General features: G+C 41.6%; 1 protein-coding gene across 1 annotated transcript; it reads right to left on the reverse strand.

Annotated features, from left to right (window-relative positions):
* Positions 1-9,456: 9,456 nt before the first annotated feature.
* cdkn1bb (cyclin dependent kinase inhibitor 1Bb) lies at positions 9,457-13,710 on the reverse strand. Its single transcript, XM_029523656.1, has 3 exons — positions 12,883-13,710; positions 12,417-12,544; positions 9,457-11,070 (listed from the first exon to the last, which is right to left on the reverse strand). Exons 1-2 carry the CDS (start codon positions 13,325-13,327, stop codon positions 12,429-12,431), a joined length of 561 nt encoding a protein of 186 aa, XP_029379516.1. The 5' UTR covers positions 13,328-13,710; the 3' UTR covers positions 9,457-11,070; positions 12,417-12,428.
* Between the last annotated feature and the right edge of the window lie 49 nt (positions 13,711-13,759).

Raw genomic sequence — 13,759 nt, forward strand, 5'->3', positions numbered from 1 at the left:
GTCAAGGTAAGCCATGGCCCGGAGTTTCCATCCAAATAAAATTTCCTCAGACCCTCATTTCACTGAAATTCCTTTCACACTGCAATCACCACAAAGGGAGGAGATAATGAAGAAATAACACGTTCATCGCGCCTACTTTGAACTTCAATATTCCATAACCCATTGAGACATGCAGAGGAAAAAGAGAATACATCTCATATGACCACTCAATTATATATTCCTTCAAAGGCCAAAATATACTGGGGATGTCCCAAGATCAGCATGGTCCGGTTCTAAAAGAGAGGGGAGAGATAGTGTGGAAGGAAGGAAGGAAGGAGAGAGGGGTATCCCAGGAGAGGAAAGCAGGAGCATAAGTGAGCTGGGGAAGAGAGTAAAGAGAAGCGCAAAGACATTTTCAATTAGCCAGAAAGACTTTATGGGCCAGAGGGCTGCAGTGCTCCACTGCCTTTTGTCCTCCTCTGGTTTCTATCACTGCTGGAGGATTTTGGAAGGCAGAGAGAGAGCGAGAGAGCAAAGGAGCAAGAAAGAGAGGGACCCCATGGTTACTTCTGTCTGCAGAGGCCACTTTGTGTTGCCCTGCACTCCTCTTTCATCTCAAGGATAGACAAGCAGGAGAGAGAGAGAGACTCTCACTTCAAAAGGCAGTTTAATCTCAGAAGTACACAGGAGCACAACCTAAAAGAGGATCTGAGAAAGCAGTTAAAAGGAAAATATAAGGGACACACTGTCAAAGCACTGGACAGTGAGATCTGGCAATCTCAGAGTCCTGTGCAGAGGAGGAACTCATGCTAAGTCATGAAATGCTACACTCTCTGAGGTTGGCGGATCCATGTCGCCTTTGATCCCGCCACCTTAACCACGCACAGAATAGAACAGAATTTCATTATACCTCTGAAAATAGGGGAGTGAAACTCAGAGGAAATAAATCACACAATCTGTGGACCTTCTACATTTTATAAATACAGTGATAAATTCAATTCTAAAATGATCTGGGAAACATTGAGTTCTGGTTTCTACGGAATTAAAGCAACATGGGCATTTCTCTGAAATACAAGTTTCACTCTTCTTTCTCCTCTCCAGCAACTTGCGGGCAGCAGGCTTGCGTCAGCCTATGTAAGTCTGAGGACCCAGGGTTTCTTGTTATCAGGCATTGCTTGGAGTCATGGTTGTTTTGATTTAAAAACACCCAGTTGGAATAACAGCCATTCCACATCACAGGCATTCATATTATTTAATTCAAAATCACTTAAAACTGTTCAGATCAATAATTTTGTCTCAATAAGGGATCAAATAGCAATCCTGAGCCCAGTCTTATTGGAATGAACGCACATAGGAAATTGTTGTCAACTCTGCAGTTCTGAGTCTTCTTTATTTTTGAGTCACATTTCTCAGCTTTTCTGTTCGGGGTCGTGCTCACTGCTTTGGCAAAGCTCATTTTCAGAGGAATCATGCAACTGCATCTGAAAGCTCTGCATGCAAAAGCTCAGATAAAACTACTGTACACTAACAGCGGACAGAAAGTTGCCAATTAGCTGGTGAACATAGTGGAGCATTGAGCAGCTAAAGAGACAGATACTGTAGTTCCCTCAGGAGTTGGTGCAAAGCAGACAAGGCAACATGTTGAGTGAAATTCAGATTTGTGAGCTGAACAAAGACAGACAAAGCCAGATGAAAGAAGGCTGTGTGTCATTCTGTGTAATTCAGCCTCTATAGAGAAAATACGTCAATGTTGAAATTACAGCTTGTTCCTATAGCATTTCACAGAGTGAGATTTTTTCCATAACATCTCTGACATCAATATGAGTTTGAGTTTTTTGCTGTCACAGTCATATTTTGTTGAATGTTTTTTTTGTTTGGTTGTTGTTACGAAGCATCTCCCAAACATCACATGCCAATGTCGTCTTTACATAGGAATTAGAGAGGGGTGGATCTGACCTGCTCTGGTATCTGTTCTGTTGGTACACTCTGCTGATCACACTGTAGCCATGCCCTAATGCATACCTTGCTTTACGCTCTATTTTTCTTTCAATGGGACCATCATGTTAAAACTGAATGTTATGATTGTGTATTGAGGAAGGCTTGAAACTTGTACTTAAAGCCATAAATTAATCAGCAAAATGTTTACTGAGCTAATAGATTCCAATACTTAAATACAATCAAACTTCTTTGGCAAACAGTTGACCATTATATAGAATGCAGGTGTGAGGTACTGACACATTAAGTTCCCTTTTTTGCCCCAAAGTGTACATTCACTTTTCTGAACAGTCCATAGTTTTGACATGAGTTGATTTCCTGTTTGACATCTTTTTTAAGTGGCATGCTACTACATTTATCTGATCTTAGAATTCAATGTGACTGAGAGAGTGTTGATGTAAGTGGGTGAAGGAGTGATGTGTGTTAATCTCGCTCATAGAAGTAAAAGTTGTGGACATAAGATGGGCATTTATTAGCTAACAGTTGCTATACTATTGTTCAAATTTAAAAACATCAGAGAGCTGATCCTGCTCTCCATCCATCTTAGGAAATCCAATATATATAAAACATTTGATCTGATCAATAAATGCATATACAACGATAAGCGTAAATGAAAGTGTATGAAAACCCATCTACGTAGTTGTCATTTGGCCTCTGTGTGCGAAGAAAAACAACAGTGAACGGGCTCAGCAGGCAGGTGAGCGGTGGTAGTTGTCAGGTTGCGCGGCCATGCTTGCCTTCTGTGGAGATGCTTTGGGGGCCACCTGTCTAGAGAGGCCCACGCATGTAGAGGCCCAGCAGTGCTATATGAAAGCAGATATGAGTCAACAGGTGTGTGTGCATGTGTGTGTATTTGTACTGAATCAACTAAGATTGTGACAAACAATGTCAGCAGCAGCTGATGCCAGGCACTCTGTGAGGAGCTGTCCCTAAATAGCTGAGGCCAGCAGTTGCCTGAAGGACAGTTGTTGTACCTCCTCAACCCCCCGCCCCCACAACCCCAACCCAACCATCTCTTAAGAAACCACTGAATATTTTAATTTTTGGTCTTCCATCATAAAATAGACTGTTCCACTTCACTCTGATTAGCTCAGTCTAAGTCAGGACCATCATAAAACACCCAATAAACACACACCTGTGATCCCAGTTATTATTGTGTTACCAAGAGAGAGAAAAAAAGCCAATCGGGGGACAAGAGGGGAAGAGAGGGTGTTGTTAGAAGATTAACATTCAGTTTGTGTCATAAATGTATTATTGGCTAATGAGAAAACAATCTCAATCACTTTTAGGAGAATGGTGTGTAGGCAGATTGTTGTGAAAGTAGCTTTAACCTTGAGCAACAGGAGACTCAGCAACATGACCTCTTAGATGTCAAAGTCAGTGTTACTTAACTATTCAACTGGTTTCTGTTTTTGGAAATAGAGCTTTGGTAAATTTCCTCGTTTTAAATGGCCCCACCTTGGGCTCTTTCTGTGTCCATGGATCCCCAAGTCAGAAAACTTTTTTTTTTGTTGTGCAGTCTTTCACAACAGCAACAGATACAGTATACCCTTTGACCCTTTCTTTGTTTGGTCCAAGGAGGATGACATCACCCCATGGGATAATAAATCAACCAGAGGCCAGGAGGTTAGATTGATCCCGGTGACCTTTGGCCTTACGAGATTTCCCTCAACCATATGCCTGTGGCTCGCTATGCCCCTCCCCTCCCCACGACCAGAGGAATGCTCAGCAGCCAAGAACAACAGTACGAACCGACCCCATCCAGATCCAAATTTTCACTTCCCGGGTCCAGCCGGCTGTAGAAACCCCACCCAGGCCTGGCTATGCTAAGTGTGACTACTGCTAATGTGTTGTTACGGCTGCTTTAGATTTGTGCAGAGGTCCAGGCACACTTTGAAATGTTGGAAGGGAGGGGTGGTGGTAGAGGAGGAAAAGAAGTGCTGGATGGAGGGGGGTTGGACACTTATATAGGTCATACAGTATTATTGGGGACTTTTCCCCCAGACAGAGAGAGAATTCCTAGCTTGAAACTGGAAGGACTTCAGTGGTGTGCTGGGGTTTGGCCAGCCAACGCAGAATGCTCGGCATGGTGGACAGCTGCACGGAGCTACTGTAAGAGACAGAGAGAGAGAGAGAGAGAGAGAGTGGTGGTGGGGTGCGTGTGTGTGTGTGTGTGTGTGTGTGTTGGGGGGGATTATTGTAAAACAACACAGAATTGGTATACTGTACAAGCTTCACTGACCTGACTGGACTAGGAGAGGGTTAGGTACATAAAGCAAATGAAGAGTTTTTGGATTTCACTCTGGCCCAAAAAGCAAAGCATCTTAAAACAGCAACACTACAATCTGCAGTGGGCGAAAATTGAAAACAGACTGAATAATTGAATATTAGGCAACCAATGGACCACATCTATGGTTGTCCAAAAGCAAGGGTAGGTTTCAGACAGTGATATGTCTGCTTTTCTCATCAGGCCCCATGCTGTAGAACATGTTCACTCATTCTTATGGCAGGAATCTTTTCAACACCGGGACTGAAGCGGCACAGCGCGGAAGCCCCACGAGCCTCCTGATGAGGGCAGCAGAAACAGGACGAGAAAAAAAGAAGGAGAGTGTTAGACAGAGGTCTGGGTATATTCAAATGACTGATATTCACTTTATTTCTCATGAAAAGTGGAAAGTTGATGCATTTCTGGTACCAGTCCCAAACAACACTGAAGACAATTTTCCATTCATTATAACCAGCAGTCTTCCCTTGTCGTTGGTTTATACATCGGGGCAGGCCTGCTCAGAGGATGGGTTGTAATTTGATGTATACTGTGGTTGCTGTTGTAAGATGTATTTTGACTGACTGGAATTATTGCCACATATACTTCTGCAAATCCTACAGAAAGTTGCATCATATTGAAATGTTTTCTGTCAGGTTAAATTTGCATCAAATCCTAACACGCCCAGGCTGTCATCAGTATTTGTGTGGAAAAGCGCTTTTTACACATAGGTAGTGTGTATTATGCACTAGTGCATCACACAACAGAGACATTGGATTTGGTCATACAGTTATTGTTCAAATTAATTTACAGTAAGGGGCCAAAGGTTTGGACACACTTTTCTACTCATTTGAATGAGAACTTTTAGACTGTACTGTATGCTGATATAAACACATTCAGCTATTCAGCCAGGATACAATAGCACTTACACAAAATTTTACTTCCACTGAAGTGCATCCCCACCACAGTGAACTGTTAGTTATTGCTACACACACACACACACACACACACACACACACACACACACACACACACACACACACACACACACACACACACACAGACAAAATGATCCACATAGTCACTTCCTTTACTTCTACAGAAACATTTTTGATCCTAAAAGGTCAAATTATCCAAGTCATGGGTTTAATAATTGCTTTAAATAGTAACAGTGAAATAATAGCATTGACAGTCAACAAGAAATTTACAGCAAGTTGATTATTTCTGGAATTCGCTAATTTATAAACTTTTAAATCAATGACCTTTGATTTTGGACAATTTTATGTAATGATTGATAAAAACAACAACAATTAACATCTTTTTTGAAATGAAAATAATAATTAATGCAATAAATTAAATTTATTTGAATACTTTATTTAAAAAAAAAAAATGTCTCATTGAGTTTTTATATAATGGAGATTATATAAAAGACATGTTTGAGTATAATATTTTGAAACCTGTCAGTGCATGAGTACAGCATTTAAAAATTTTGGTTGAACATGCAATACCAATAAAGTTTATATATCCTGTCACCTAATTTTAAGATATCTGAAGAGGCTGGAAAGGAGAGCCTGGAGCCTGGCTTTGATAGTTTGGCAGTTTTTTATGGCTAAATGATGCACGCAGTCAAGTTAATTATGTATTTACTTATTGCAGTTAATGACAGAGGGCATCACAGTTGAAATTGACAGTAAGAAAGTCATCACCAAGAGAGAGAAAAAAAATTCTGGAGGTGGCTCTGTGTCTGTTTCTCGGCCAAATGCATCTAAACACATCTTTGAGCATTCTTGATGGGATTACTGGGCCAGGTACAATCCCTGGTCAGAGGGAGAGAGAGCGAGATAAGGAAGAATGAGTCAGAGTGAACGAGCAGCGCAGCCTGCTTGTTTTCACGTCTCGCGCTGCGTGCTTGAGCAGATTTGCCTTGATAAAAGATAAAGGCTCTTTGATAGGCTGCAGGTGCACTGCTTTAATGAGCGTTACCACCAACGCTCCCCCTCTCTCTCTTCCCTGCAAAAATACACCACAGATGAACATCTGCACATCTGTCATTTGATGCTCTGCAGCATCTCCATAACCCCTCCTCCCCCATATTCCCCTATTCTCCCTGTCACTCATCCCCATGCTTTCTCACTCTCTCTCTCTCGCTCACACTCACAGACACACACAAACTGCACATCACACACCACAATGCTTGAGAAACCAAAATGACGTCAGTGTGTTTGCTATTTGAATGAAATAGTTTTCCTGTATTGCTTTCCTGGCTAACTGAATATGACCAAGCTGTCCAAAAAAACCACCCAAACTCCACCTGCCCGGGGCATTCCATGCAGGCTAAACCAAACGCTCAGAGAAATGGAAAAAATTCAAATGCAACTTGGCCTGTTTTCAGACTGTTAGAGAAAAACAGAGGGAGAGAAACAGAGACAGAAAGAGAAAGATGTTAGGTGTTTGTTTGTGGGTTCTTCTTTCCCTTCATTCAGAGCCCGAGGTGTCAGGGGAATATCTTGATGACGTGGGTTGTGGCCTGGGCAGGAAACATGGGGAGGAACTTGTGGCTTTATATTAAGTGCTGGGGTGGTTCGCAGGAAAAGATAACCTGCTTCTGTTGATATAGCAAGGAAGTGTGAATTCTTGGCACACGCAAAATGTCACAGAGAAGAACAGGCCGTCGATGCCTCTGTATGTCCGATTGACTAGCTTACCGGAATTTCCTCGAGTTTGCTGTGGTTTTTGTTTGGGTGGCCGTGAAGGAGTGTTGGAGAGTCACAGTAAGGCTTTCTGGGACATTCCTGCTGGAACAGAAAAAAGGTGCTCCTCGTGCAGGGAGCAACATTGTTGCACTCCATGCTCCGGCCTTATCAAGGTCCTATTGAATAACTGACCCTGCTATCTGGGGTCATTCATATGGTGCTCAAAAATAAACAGTTTAGTTAAAGCTGAGACACTTCAGACTGTGAAACATTTGTGTGAATGGACTGTTACTTCTGGCAATGAGCCACTTCACGAGAAGCAAGATCAATGCATTTGCCACTGTCTGTCAAGAAGTCATTTTAAAGCAAGACACAAAAAATAAGATAATGTAATGACATGATAAAGTAAAAATTTCTTGGAATAATTTAAATTATTATAATTCATGAAATAATTTGTTAACATTCTACAAGAGGCATAGTATTTTCTAGTCACCGTGTGTAATTCTGACAACAGTCTGACATCAGATTATTCCTCCCATTGCCTGAAGAAATAAGAAAATGCCCATGTTGCACTTGAGTAATCACAGGTTTTTAACACCACTCACATTATGCACATGTGCTCAGTATATAGTGGTGAGATCATAATTTATTTAAAAAATTGTACCTACGGTGGTCCTTTGCCCTTTGCAGCCGAACACACACACACATACACACATCCTGCAGAATCAACATTACAGCTGAAATTATTACACTTTCTGTCAAGCTTTTAGTTTTATTACTACATATTTAGTGAAGCCCATGCATTGTAAATAGTTTCCTGTATGTCCATGTTATGCTTGAATTTTTGCTCTCCTTTCAAAAATCCCGAAAGCTGTTTAATTGTAAATCAGTCAATGCAATTTTTAGAACTATACAGGGAAAAAACTACATTTAAAATCAAAGTCAGGAATAATGAATTCTTTATGATTATTATAAATCATTTGCATTGAATACTGAAAGTTTCTTATTTAAAGTAGGTAGCACTGTTGTGTAGGTGTATTGCAAACTGACTGAAACACACACTTCCTCCTTTTCTGCCCCCATCCAATCGATCAGTGAACCAAACAGACACCCAGTCAGCCAGCAAGCCACGTAGTCAGCCAGCCAGCAAGACACCTAGTCAAGCAGTCAGTCAGACATCGAAGTCAGTCAAGTCAGTCAGTCAATCTGTCTGCTGTTTGAGCAGGGTGGAGGCTTGTAGATGGGGCCCTTTGTCTGAGCAGAGAAGTCCCAGACACAACAGTGGCCAGCCCCGGCCCCTCACAATGGCCTTCTACACAAAGGCCCACACACTGGGACAATAGGCTGAGCTCAGAGTGGGGGTGAACGCCTGTGCTGAGGTTACCCACCTGCACACTTCAGAACTGGACCCCACTCCCCCACCCCCTCATGCACAGCTCACAGCCCTCCCTGTACACACACAGCCCCCACCTATCCAATTTTAAAGAACTGCTGCAGGTGTCTTCCTGTGTTAGTGGCACGAGGAGGAAGCAGAAGATGCTGTGTAGCATTAGAACGCTTTAGTTTGGGTTTTAAAACAGAGGATGTGCCCTAACAGTCAGCACAGGTTACAGAGAACAGTGAGCCCCATGTGCTGTTAGTGCTCATCACAAGAAATGTTGATGTAAAAAATGCTAATTCAAACAGTAAGACAAGTTCAGTTAAAGAAAAAAATAATAATTTTTTTAAAGCAGTAAAGTGATTTTAGGTTGTGTTAACATTGGCAACTTTTTTCAGTATTATGATTTTCACTGACAGAATTGCATCACCAAATAAAAGCATAAAACCAAAAATTATATACATCTATTTAAAATATAATATAAAGTCACAGACATTTTTTAAAGTCAGATTCCTAATTATAGCTATGAATAAGAGAGACAGAACTACACTTGTATTTGCACCACCACACAAAGCACATTTACAAAAAATATTTTAATTAATTACTAAAAATAAATGTAAAAACCTGCAGATGGCATTAACAGGTTTAAAGTGAAAATAGATTTAAAACATGCAAGACTCTTAAATGCAAAGGTGCATTTGGTTCTACACACACACACTACTGAGACAACTAAAATAGTAAAAAAAATAATTCCAGTTGCAGTATTTTTCCTTTCAGTGGATGATTGTATCTGAGCTCAAAGCTGTTGCATTTTTTTTTCCAATCAAAGCCATTCCCATGATAAGTTAGTGAATGTTACTGGCTGCAACAAGTGGTCTGCTTCCCCATCCTACTTTTCATTGGAGGAGCAAAGTGTCTATCATCAGCCCGCTTAAAACGCTGGTGGATTCATATTGGAGTTTCTCTACAGTGTACCAGCATGCAGAAATCCTCCCTGCACTCCCACCACTGTCTCTTGTTGCACTCAAAGTGACAGAAAAATGACGATGCTTTGTGCTTTTTCTGATTTAACTTGTTAGAGCAGATAAGACTGGAGGAAAAATGTGTGTGAATTTACACCAAGTGTAAAAAAGCCACCACAAATCAAACATATTTAATTTTCTCTTTTAATTGATTGCAACACATTTTATAACCACACATTACAAAATGCACATCAAAATATTTTATCAGGCTCAGTTTGCAACCTTATTGATAAGGAGAAAAAAAACTACCAAAAATATGCTTTTACAAAATAAGACAATTATAATAAAGTAAATGCCACTTTGGATAACCGTAATCAAAAACCCATTTTTTTTTCTACATAAAAAAAGCTTGACATAAATAAGTTAGTATAATTTCTCAGTGTTTTTACAAAATTATGTACATAGGTACATTACAAAGAGTTACACAAATACACAGGCATGGCGACTGCATTTCTGAAACGAGCTGTTTCTCTATCTCCCCAGGTGTACGCTGGTCTCTTTGAATATAATCCATACTTCAGGCAAAATAAAGGGAAGCTTTTAGATGCTCACATTTGCATCGTCAGCAGGCTAACAACATTGGGAAAAAAAAAGTACAAACATCAACAGAATTTTAATTCTAGGTTATCACAAAGTAATACAATGTGAAGTCAGCTGAGAAGCACAGGCAGTGATGGCAACCATACTGAAGCAACCATGTATTTGGTATTGTAGGACATTCAACCCTCAGTTAAAAAATAAAATAAAAAATTTCTGCTCTCTGAAGAACATTAAGACTGATGAAACAATAGGAATAAAGTCAAGGAAATGACGACTTTATAACACAACCTGTGCAGTTTGTACAGTCTTTGTCCTTCAAATTCTCAGTACCTCACAACTCCAGAGGAAATTGAGCACACTATTATCCTGTGGCTGAGGTGTGCAGAAGCATCTAAAAGAGAAAACCCATATTCCTGATCTGAATTGATGCCAAAAGCGCCAAATACAAAATAAATAGGACTTTGTCAAAATATTTTTTTTCCCTGTGTCAATATCCTGGAGAAATAGGGGAAATGACCAGGAGAAGGGAAAGAGGAGAAAAAAAACAAAAAAAACAACACATACACACACCTAAAACAGATGAGCTACATTTGTACCATTCTTCACTGCTGAGTTGGGAAGATGACGGAGTGAAGATACACTGTTAAGAAACTGTAAGATGCAGATTTTTCTTTTACATGTAGCAATTGGTGATTGTGTCAATGTCACACTGCCTTTCAGAAAAAGAAAGAAAGAAAAAAAAAAAAAAAAAAAAAAAAACGAACAGCATTTTGGAAACGTATCAAACTACACCGCAATTCTTCAAGTCAAATCAAAATTCACACCTTTTTACATAAAGGATTTGTGTTCAAATCATAATGTTATTTTATGTGCTACATATGGAGAGAAATATAATATAATATATATATTTATTTACACACAGGTAGTAAAAAAAAAGGAGCAAAAAAGGAAATCAAACCTAATTGCACACTGCTACATTGACTGCTTTTAGAGGCAGTAACTTTTAATTGACTGCCACAACTTTAGTGTTTCTATTCAGTGCTTCAACAGCGTCCTCCCCCGTCTTCAGGAGAGCTGATATGTTTCTGATGCTGTGGAGTTCTTCAAAAAAAGAAAAAAAGAAAAAAAAAAGGGGGGTGGGGGGGAGAATCGGCCAACATTAAGCTTTCCCCGGAGGTGGGGGGACGTACATCTTAGGCTCTGTGGAACAAACAAGAAATAAAGACAAATAAACATAAAAAGGTTAGAAACATTTTTTTACATCATGCAACATGCAATGATTTTTTGCGAAACAGTGGAGTGGGCAAAATAAAAAAAAAAGAGCAGAGGACTAAAATGGAAGCATCAAGACTGCATGCAAAAATACAGTGGGAGATGCACAACAACTGTTTCCCTCTTCCTCATCTCAATTTCACAGGTAGCTACCATTTGCCAAAATAACAACAACAACAACAAACTGGCAAGTAGGCCAAAAAATATGTTTTGTTTTGTTTTGTTTTTAAAGAACCACACACAACCACACAAGCTTCCTGTTGCAATTGTATCTGTCCAGAGTCCTACACATATTTACCCCTCTCTCCCTATATATATGTGTGTGTGTGTGTGTGTGTGTGTGTGTGTGTGTGAAAAAGGCATGATTGTGTGTCCCTCCTGCCTTGCAGCCTTGACAGTTCCCATGCAGCCACAACAATGCTGATTTCTAACCCCCCGCCACCAAAACACACTTGATTTCAGACCTGCTCTGCTCTCCCACACACGCACACACAGAGAGAGAGACGGACAGATGTGTGTGTGTGTTGCACAAATTCTCCACACTAATGTTACAACACACACACATAAGCAGAGAGAGAGAGAGGCCAGCCCCTTCCCGTCCCCGCTCTGCTGAGGGCAGTGGCTGCTGACGTGTTACTACTACACTGTTGTTCAGCACTTGTTGTTTACAGTTTAGTCGGAAACTCGGGCAGCGGCTGTAGTAATAGGTGTAAATATGCAGCCACCGATGTTTGGTTTGGCCTTTATTTTCCTTCTTCCTCTGTCCTGAACTTAAACTCTCGCATCGATCACGTCGCATAGAAACAAGCTCGAGAGTAAAAATAACATAAAAGAACGAACACATACACACAACAACAGAGCTCTGCTGAAGATAACCAGCTGCGGCAGCCGCTTTTACTCCCACTGCTACTGTGTCTGCTGGTGCTCAATGAATGAGACGGACACACGTACCTTATTTGTGCAGTCGAAACTGGGCGCTTTTGAAATGAATTGTGTGGTTTGTTTTCGACTGCAGATGAGTTGGGCTGAATGTGCCATTTTAATTATAGTAGAAAAATCAGTTTGTCTAAATTACGGAAACCCCTAAGAGCTAAGCTACAGCTGGAGGACGGAGAGAAAGTGTTTTATTTTTATGTTTCCCCTCTAAACTGGGCTGCCGAACTAGCACTCACACTGAACAGAGACACGTTTGCGATTTGCATCAGCTAAAAAAAAAAACCCCAAACAAAATATTTATAAAAAATAATTAGAATAAATTACAAAAGGCTCCTCACCGTGTGTCGTCCTCACGTTTGCCTCTTGGGACTGGTCTTTCTGGGTGTGTGTTCTGCTGCGTGGCTCAGACTGGAACAACTAACCTCCTCTGAGCTGGTGTGTGACCTCTTATTCTGGGCTGAGGGGTCTGCAAAAGGAAAGCTCAGTAAAACAAAAAGAAATATATATCCACACACATATATGCATATAAAAATGACTCCCCAGCACACACACGGAGAAATTATTAATGTCCCTTTTAATAGTTATCATGTCGCCCGATAAGATGCGAACACTTGTTTTTATAAGAACTGATTTACATTTGTTTTCGGAACACTGAAATCCAGTTGGTGAAATACCTACACCGTGATCAGTATGCGAAAGCCCCCAGCCTCCTTACCTGTCACTCACTCACACTCTCTCTCTCCCACACACACACACACACACACATAAAAAAAATAAGGGGGATTGTGTTGTTAAATACCGTACCGTGACACGCAGGTCTCTTTCTCAGCCCCGTGCACTGCTCCGTGCACTCCATCGGCCCCTCGGACCTGTCGGTGTCACCGCCCGGAGCCGTCACCAAAACACAGCTATGATTCCCGTTTAGATCCACATTGTTATTCCCAGCGGAGCAGACGCCCTTCTCCCTCCGGGGCGGCCGGTGGTAGAAATCCGGGACATCCCTGTAGCTCACCGCTTCCCACCGGAACCTGTCGTTGGCCAGCGGCGTGTGATTGGCGAAGTCGAAACCCCACTCGGCGGAGGCAGCCTCCTCCATCTCCCGCAAATGTCCCTTTAAATCCTTCTTTAACTCTTCGTGATCCACCGAGCCGAACAGGCTCCTGCAGGCTGAAGGCTTCGGGTGCTCCGACACCCGGGGGTCCGTCCGCTCCAAAGTCGGGCTCCCGTTCGAAAGTCGGACGTCTGACATTTTTTTTGCCTCCAACTCCCCGATACAGACAAAAAAAAAAAAAAAAAAAAAAAAGATAGAAAATCTCAAGCGGCCGGCAGCGTCCAGTTTTCACGAGAAAAACACACCGAGCAGAAACAACGGGTTATCTCCTGGTCGCTGAGCAAGATCCAAAACAAGCGTGAAATGACTTATGCAGTGCATAGGTCGAGCTGCGCACGGTGACGGCGGCGTGGGGTCGATGCAGGCGCTGGTCTCCGTGGATCATCAAAACAAAGTGCACAGGAGCCGGAGCCGCTCTGTGAATCTGCTGCCGGACTGAGAGAAACTGCACACAAACCTTCTCAGTACCCAATATGGCGATTGAGAGATGTACTTGGGATTGAGAGGGGAGCTTGACTTTAGGGGGGGGGGGGGGTGGGGTGGTGTGGTGGTGGTGGTTGGGAAGGGGAG

Source organism: Echeneis naucrates, chromosome 16 (assembly GCF_900963305.1).
Source record: "Echeneis naucrates chromosome 16, fEcheNa1.1, whole genome shotgun sequence".
Lineage (NCBI taxonomy): Eukaryota > Metazoa > Chordata > Actinopteri > Carangiformes > Echeneidae > Echeneis > Echeneis naucrates.

What these genes read in the sequence shown, in the direction of transcription:
- cdkn1bb (XM_029523656.1), bottom strand. Translation starts at nt 13,327, where the DNA reads ATGTCAGACGTCCGACTTTCGAACGGGAGCCCGACTTTGGAGCGGACG. An exon ending in AAAGAGACCTGCGTGTCACG is followed by an intron (nt 12,545 to 12,882) that starts GTACGGTATTTA and finishes TTCCTTTTGCAG; the next exon opens with ACCCCTCAGCCCAGAATAAG.